Genomic DNA, 8,643 nt, shown 5'->3' on the forward strand with positions numbered 1-8,643 from the left:
GTAGGTATGGGGAAAGCTGGGTGAATTGTTTGTGTTAGAACAGCTGGGTTCTAACCCAGCTATCTGGGTTCTAGATCCCTCCTCCCCACACTAATAAGGAAGAAATGCAGCAGGTTTTAATGTGGATTTAAGTTTGTGTTTGTTTGTAGCACTTCTCTGTTGAAAGCTCTGGATTACGGCAAGAGCTGAATGGAAATCTGAGGTGGTTTTATTGATGTGCGCTACTTCAGTGTGGAATGAGTTGCAATTTTGGTGCTTCTGAAGAAGGGAAAGGTGGTGAGATTAGACTGAAGGGGAAACAGAAATCCTCCACACCCCTGTGCCTCAGGTACTTTTGAGTAATAATGCCTGCAGATAGTAACTTGCAAAGTGGGTATTTTTGACCCCTATATTAGTTAAACAGATCAATTTCTGCTTTTCAGAGGAGCTTTAGTTGATTTCTGTGCTGTGCAAAGACGTGTGAAACACATTTTCCTCCCTATACTTCTCCAAAACGTTCTTTAAGCTGTGTCACAGGCATTATTTCTCACCCATAGGATGCCTTGCACCTCCTGGGTGACAGCCCCAAATCATAACTGCTTCAGAACCTAGATAGAGACATTTTAAGAAACCTATTATCTACACAATGTCTGTGGCTGTTATTGATGCTGAATATTTTTCCTTTTGTAGATAATGAATATCTTTCTATTCGGGTGCTTGAAACAGTAAGGCACGTTAGAAATATGAGTCAAAAGTGTGATTTTGTTGGTAGCAGATGAAAGTTACTCAAACTATTTACTGCCTTTCTGCTAAGATAGAAGCCAAGACAACATGACTAACTTGAGAAGGTACAGGACTTGATTTAAGGATACCTTAGCTTTATATCTAGCTTTGTGACAGAGGCTTCAGCTTTTCAGCTGCAGCATGGGGAGAGTGATATGTTTGCCTTATAACAGAGGTTTGAGATCAACTGCAGAGAGCTACTGGGTAAGAGCTAGGTATTACTATTATGATCACTTTTTAGTGTTATCTGCCCAGTGTTTTAGCTGTCAGCTACTGTTAACACTGCAAAATGCAAAGACAGCCCATCACATACCAGTGTGTTTCGAAGAGCCACAGAACAGTATGTCCCTTGTGTTTCTTTAACCAAATGTGAAGCAACAGGATGTAGTCGGTTAAAATATTCTTACATAAGATTAAACGTAAATGGTGAATGTTAATACTGTTGCCTTCAAAACTATGATACTCAACGTAACTGTGTTCTGACAGGAAAGAGTTAAGCTGCAAGAGGGCAAAAGTGACCTAGCACAGACTCCTCACACAGACTCAGTCCTGCAGTGGGTCATCATGTACACACACACCGCACAGCAACCATCACTGATGCTGAGCCTTGGTTACTGACATGGCTAATGGGGCTTTTCTATTAAAATCGCCTGGTTTTGTTTTGCCAGCACCACACAATGGTGTAGCAATGACAGTGAGTCCTGAGAGCTGGGTGCTGAGCTACAACCCCTGCAGAAAGCAGGGCTGAGACACAGTTCTGGGCTTTAAGGTGAGCTTTGTTTCATCCCTTGCACTTTTAACCATACCCAAACCCACAGTCAGTTACAACAGACATATTTTGCTCCTGTCTTACTCAGTTTTCTCAAAACCCTGTTTTAAATGATCCCCTCCATTCTGGGGAATGACCTTTCCAAATGAGTGTCTTTGTATCTTGATCATTTCAGGCAGTAGAAGAATGCAACTGTTTGGAAATGGGAGGCTCTGAAGACCTCCTGTGGTTAAGAAATGGCTGCAGATCAGGGGATCCTGTAATGCCATTAAAAATCTTCCTGAGGCTGTGTGCTTATGGGCAGCAGAGGCTCATGGCTGTTGCTTTGCCATAGGTTCAAAGAAAGCAATGACTCCTTACAATATCAACTGTTTCGCTTTTTGTTCTTAGAGCTTCCGTAAAATGAAGAGCCAAGTCAACACCACCTGAAGAGTGAAGAGAAACTCTAATCCGTGAGTACACACAGAGTGAACAAGCCGCTTGGCTTGTAAGGCTTTTAAAACAATGTTTGCAACTTGAGAAAAAGCAAGCATCCTATTGTCCGGTTGTTTTATTTCTAACACATTTTAAAGCTGTTCTGTTTTCATCATTGGTATTTGTAATTTCCTGGCACAGGAAAGCATTGCTTCATCCTTTTTCATATTGCTATCCTGTAGTTCTGCACTGCCTCCTAAAACTGGGAGGCAATTGATTTTGCTTACATCCATCTGTGTGTGTGTGTTTGATGTAATTTAATCTCTGTAAAGACCAGAAGGGTAAGTTTGCTCTCTTATAGCTAACTTACAGCTAGGGCAGTAAATAATTATTATTAGGAAGGTTCCACAGTTCCCATCTTTGTGTGAAAACAGCCAAGACCTCAAACCAAAGAGAACCAACTGCATGTGTTTTTCCATCCCATTTGTTCTTCAACAGATTGGATTGAAACTAAAAAGTATCAGCATCGTGATGACACAGCCTGCAAGACGTGAGGCAATGAGCTAGTGAATGAAGTAGAGGTATCACTGAAAGTTGTTTGAAAAAGTCAATATTGTCAGCAAAGTCAACACGTGGTATTTCATGTTTGTAATTTGTAATGCTTTCCTCTGAGCAGATGTTTGTGCTCCGGGTATCAGATGTGCGGGTTGTTGGGTTGTTTAAATGGGAATTCTGCAGTTATTCCAGTGGCATAGCCTCCATTACCATAACACAGCATGGGATTAGAGCAAATCGAAAGCAATTGCAATGCCCTCAACAGAAAGCATCTCTGAGACTAAATGGGGAGGTCTGTGAAAACAATGCACATTTAAAACAAACATTGTTACTTGGTCCTGCCTCCAACCCAGTGTAGTTTGATGCAGAAACGTCAGTTCTGACAAACCCTCATTTTTCTGTTTTATTAAATCTGTCAAAAATAGAAATCTTCCATTTGAACTTCTTTTCTCCTCCAAATTCCTATGGAACATCTCAGTTGGGTGCACGCAGGCTGCAAACGCTGCTTCTGCAGAACCCAACTGTTGGAACACACGAAGAGCTGTGTGAAGACTGCCAGTCCCTCAGCAGATGTATACTGGTGATATATTTTGCAGATGCTTGTTATACAGAGCTCACTGTTTGGCAGGGGTTGCAGCAGTGCCATTGGTTTTGACAAATGAGGGTTCTTTTAATAAGCTGGTATAATATTGATATAACATAACGGTGACCGATGAAAATAGGAAGCAATGAAGGGAGCAATCCACTGACAGGCTGATCTGGGTTGATAAGTCAGGTGCAAAACAGCAACATGCATTTTACCACTGCCAAATGCATCCAAGAACCAAGTAAGAGCACAGTGCTGACGGAGGCAGCCACAAGTATGACCGGGATGGAGAGAAAACCAGTATCTTTGGTCTCTTATTGCTACTTATCTCCAGGTATCTATAGGGAAAGGCAAAATTTAACAAGGGGTTTTAAATCTGAAGGCAGAACCAGAAGCACGTGTGATGCCTGGAAGCTGAAGTTGTGCAAATCCTGTCTTTTTTCGATTAAAGCCCCCACAGCAAGATAATCAGCAGTGAGATAAAAAAGAAACAAATTCCTGAGGGTTGGAATGAATATCCTTTTACTGGGAAAATTTTGTCAAAGGGCAAATTGTGTTTGTAAATGACGTGCTCTGGCCTGGGCTAAGAGGACGCAAGAAGGGATGAGACTGAATTGGAACTCTGGATGCGGGATGCAACCACTCTGTAAGATGGAAAGTAGAGATAAGATGACTTAAAAAGCTAGTTTTAACCAAGCTGAATTCAGTACTGAAGCAATGCTCTTACAACTGGCAAGAGCTTACACCAGCTGACACTGGCAAGGGGCTAAGCAGCATGGGGAAGGCATTACTTAGCTTGACACCACTCTCAGTATTCTCTGCTGTGAGATGCTTTCTGGCTCTTGGAGACTTCTATAGCTCATGTTTCCAGTCAGGTTCAGTATATTGCCTTATGTCACATACTTAATTAATCTCTTGTAATTGCTGCATTCACTCTCATTCTGTGTGCCTCCTATTAAACTCTGGCCAAAGGAACTGTCAGTTGTATTTCGGGTCAGTTATAGCTATGTGAGTGTCACTACAATAGGAAACTGCATCTCACCAGACAGCAGTGCTTCCTCTGTGAAGCACACCCTGTGTTGTGCTATACTCTGTATCCATCACACAGTGATACTTCAGTGGGGTGCCTGCAGTACTGGGAGGCTGATAATCTCGTTATCATAGATGCCAGTAGCTTTTCTTTGAAGATTAATGAAAACAACATTTCCTACAGAATATTATAACGAAGGATTTAGTGAGGACTGCAAAATTCTGCAGAAGCCTGCATTTCGGTGCCTTGGCTGCTTATTTGCAGAGAGAAATAGGACTCTCTCTGTCCCTTTCATAGAAATGTCTGAGGAAAATATCAGTTATCTGGCTTCTGCTTATCTGTTCATTACTGCCTTCAGCTCAAGTGTCCCTGCCAGGCTAAAGAGGGTGACAACGAGGGATCCTTCCTCTCCAAGCACAGCCCTGCATTTCCAGTGTGTTGCCTTTAGGGCTTAAATCTGCATTTTAAATTAAAACAGTGCCATCTTTTAGAGAATCTTTCCAAATTAAAGCTTAACAACTTGGAGAAACCAGTGAACAGCTATTGCTGATCCCTTCTGGTTTGTGCGGCTGAGAGGCTGAAACACAGCATCTCAGAACCAAGACCAGAACTGGAAGGAACTTTCACGGTTTCTACGCAAGAGCTGCACTGTGCCAATCACCTGCACCTTGGAGAAGAAGTTCTTCTACTGCAACCCAGTTTACTTCTCCTAACACACTGGGATTAGTTATCCAGGTAACAAACAGCAAAGGTCAGCAAGTGCCAACAACCAACACATCAGCTTGAGGCATGGCAGTTATAGTCGTGTTGATTAAAGTATCTGAATTCTTAGGTGTGTTGGGATAGCTGAGAATAACCGACTTTTCAATGTATAAAGAGATCTTGACTACTGCAGGGTGAAGAAGCAACAGAAAATGTGAGATTCATCGCAGAATTACAGAGTGATTTGGGTTGGAAGGGACCTTAGAGCTCATCCAGTTCCAGCCCCCTGCCACGGCCAGGTTGCTCAAAGCCCCAAAGTCCAACACTCTGCTGCGATCAAAGCAGGTTTATAAACCTGTTATGGGCATTTCCTCTTTTCCACAGAAGAGAGAACTGTTAAAGAACTTTTTTCCCCTCCTAACTTGTGGCAGGATGTGCCACCTAAAAATCAAAGTAAGCCGAAACACCACACTTAGAGGAACCACTCTCTGAAGTCAACAACACTGCAGCATTAAAAGCAGAACTGCAGAACCTCACTCAGGAGAAACCCCCTCTTGTGCTGTGGGATTCACCGGTGAAGTGGATGGCATACAGAGTCAGTTTGAAATTGCAATTCAGGTAGCAGCAGCAGTATAACTGCACAGTACAGAGCACAGCACTGTTCAGTCTTCCCTGCTTCTTTTCCATGACTCTAGTGTGAACAGTCTATTGATGCTTTCATAGATGCAAACACCCTTCCTGAACTTTCCCCTCCTACAGAATCCTGTAGTACCTAAAATTCCTATCAGAAGTTACACTTAGAATGATAAGAATCATATCTAACACCTCTTTGAAGCAATGATATATGAAAAGCATATAGCATAGTTACTAAAGTTGCTATTAACTCTCATCTAACCCTAGCTCAGGCCAGGCAGGCTTATTTGCACTAACCCAGGATGTCCTTTCCTAACGTTTTCTAACAGCGCATTTTGTAACACCCAGTTACCACACATGAGATGTGAAATGTCCCTGAGCACCAGGGCAGCACAGCCCATGCTACTCAGTCTGGCAGGATCTGAGCAGGATGACCATGGAGCCTGGGGTGTCCACGGAGAAGGAGTTGACTGCCAATGTGTGCAAAACTCAGCTCTCGGCAACACAGAATCTGTAGCTTTGATAGAGCAACATATGGTTATTATCTGGCTCTGGGAAGGGCAGATTTGTGTTGCAAATCAACAAACTGATGAATGAGTAGCAGAAAAATCTTAGATCAGTTTAGATTAGATATTAAAACCCGCAGATGCTCGGAAGAGAGAACTAACAACACAGAGAGATCAAACCCACCACAGTCATGTAATTTCTCTGAGGATCTCTTTTCCCTACACATTACTAACTCACGCTTGGTTTTAAGGGTATGGCTAGCAGTGTCTTAAGGACTAGAGCAGCTTCTCTGTCCAGTCTTCTCAGCCATTTTTCCTCCAGGCTGGGGGATGTTTGGATAAAACTACTGGTTGCAGCTTGTACCAGCTGTGAGATTCCAGGATTATCCGTTGAGCAAGATCCAGGTGGAAAGCTCTGCTGGCTTTTCAGATGGGCCCTCTCAATCCTACTTTTTCTCAGCCTTTATGTATCCTTTCACTCCTAGAATACGTACAAGGAAGATTTCAGGAACATGATTGAAGAGAACAGGAACAGCAGTGACTCCTCTGCCTTCACTCACACCAACGCCACGAGTGCCATCCTGATTACTGCCTACTCAGTTGCCTTTGCTGGGGGTGGAATTGGGTCCATCACAATGTCATTCGTGCTGGTCAAGATGAACACTCTGTCTGTGACCACTACAGCCATCGTTAACCTGGTCATTGTGCACAGCCTCCTCCTCTTCACGGTGCCCTTCCGCCTGCACTACTATGTCAACAAGAAGTGGATATTCAAGATGACATTTTGCAAAGTAGTGAGTGCAATGGTGCACATCCACATGTACCTGACCTTCCTGTTCTATGTGATCACGCTGGTGATCCGGTGGCTCATCTTCTTCCAATGGAAGGACAAGGTGGAGTTTTACAGGAAGCTGCACGCCATTGCAGCGAGTGCTGCCGTGTGGGTCTTTGTCATGGTTTTTGTGGTGCCGGTCTTGTGCTTTGAGTATGGACGCTCAGGCTCTTACAATGAAACCATATGCTTTAAGTTCCACAGAGAACTACAGCAGGGGAGCGTGAAAGCCCTGAACTACACCATTATTGTGGCTGTCGCTTGCATCACCTGCATCCTCTTGGGTTTGCAGATTTTCATCCTGGTAAAAGTGTCGAGAAGACTTTCCGCCTCCCTCTGGTCACACCAAGAGTTCTGGGCCCAAGTGAAAAACCTGATTTTCATCTGCGTCATCATCATCTGCTTCCTCCCCTATCACCTCTTCAGGGCCTACTACATACAGCACATGAGTGATTTTGACCAGTTAGAAAGCTACAATGAAGTTTTTCTGAGCCTGACTGCGCTCAGCTGCCTGGACCTGCTCTTCTTCGTGCTGAGTGGAAGCCGCCTATTCAAGCAAAAGGTGGTCATGCTCCTCAGCAGGCTGTCTTGCTGCTAGCATCCACCTCCTGCAGCGAGCCCAGTGCTTGACAGACATGGCAAACCCCTCCTGAACATGTCAGGCTGGGCCCTGGAAACAGAGCAATACACTCATGAAGGGCTCTATGCGCTTACCTCCTGACATCATGGGGTGAGCTGCCTCCAGTGTCCTAGCTGGAAGGTTACCTCTGGGAGGTCCTCATGGTGCTGCCTGGTGAGTTGTGGATGCACCTGCTGGAGAGAGAGGAAAGGGCATGGGCTCTTCTGTCTTGATGCTTTTACATCAAGGTTTGCAAAGTCAAAGGCACTAGAAGGAGACTGAAGAGGATCTGCAAAGTATGTAGAAACACAAATAGAAAGGCAGGTTTTTATGGAATAAGGTGCAGATTTTTGAAACATAAAGGTCTATATGATTTTCCATGTATGTTTTTCTTATTTATTCTCCTCAAGCTCTCATAAAATACCAGGGAAGGTGTTGCTCCTCCTGAGCAAGTGTGTTCCTTCACTGTACAGGCAAGCATAACTTTCTAAGTGAATTATTCAAAATAAACCAGCAAGAAATAGTGATTTCTTAAAATATGTTCTCAAAATCACCTTCTGGAGATGGCATCACTGCAGCAGGAGAGAGTTTTGTTCTTTTTTCCACACTATGTACATGTCTCTAACACCAAAAATTCCACTTTGTTATGGAAATGAACACTGCAAGTTCAAACAAAAGCCTGTATTTTTATTTACAGAACTGTTCCGTTAAAAGACATATATATATTTAATACTGAAGATTTTATTTAGATCATTCCAGCAGCAATTGTCTCTTAAAATGTCAACTATTCTAGGTCTCCAAGGTAACAATGATTTCCTTATGTTGATTTTGTGCAATCCTGAAGTTTATAACTAATTACTCACAGTATCTTTAGCTTGAAATCAGTTCTAGAAACTTAATACCCTGTATTGGTGGAAATAAAATGTTACTGCTTGGATTGGAGGGATGGGAAAAGCTAAAAAGCTTGTTCTATCCCAGTGAGGTGTTGTCAGTTGCTGTCTCTGAACACAAAATTGAATTCCACCAAAGAAGAGGAAAAAGTCAGCAAAATAATGCTGTGAAAGACATTCAGGCTTTCATAGCTCAGCTGCTTTACACCTATGCCAGAAAAGGAGTATAAATCTCTAACTGCTATAACCCAGGAGAGCAATGGCTCGTATATCTTTCTTCTTCTCCACATCTGTATAAGGTCACATTTTTTCATCTGGAGTCAGAGGGATGGTATTTCAATCACT

The 8,643-nt window shown here is 43.1% G+C and overlaps 1 protein-coding gene across 1 annotated transcript; it reads left to right on the forward strand.

Annotated features, from left to right (window-relative positions):
* Positions 1 to 5,881: 5,881 nt before the first annotated feature.
* Positions 5,882 to 7,387, forward strand: LOC308217858 (putative G-protein coupled receptor 141; the record flags this gene model as incomplete). The annotated part of the gene is made up of 2 exons (XM_080611237.1): positions 5,882 to 5,950; positions 6,443 to 7,387. 2 exons carry the CDS (start codon positions 5,882 to 5,884, stop codon positions 7,385 to 7,387), a joined length of 1,014 nt encoding a protein of 337 aa, XP_080467363.1.
* Between the last annotated feature and the right edge of the window lie 1,256 nt (positions 7,388 to 8,643).

This window comes from Psittacula echo, assembly GCF_963264785.1.
Source record: "Psittacula echo genome assembly, chromosome: 2".
In the NCBI taxonomy this organism is placed as follows: Eukaryota; Metazoa; Chordata; class Aves; order Psittaciformes; family Psittacidae; genus Psittacula; species Psittacula echo.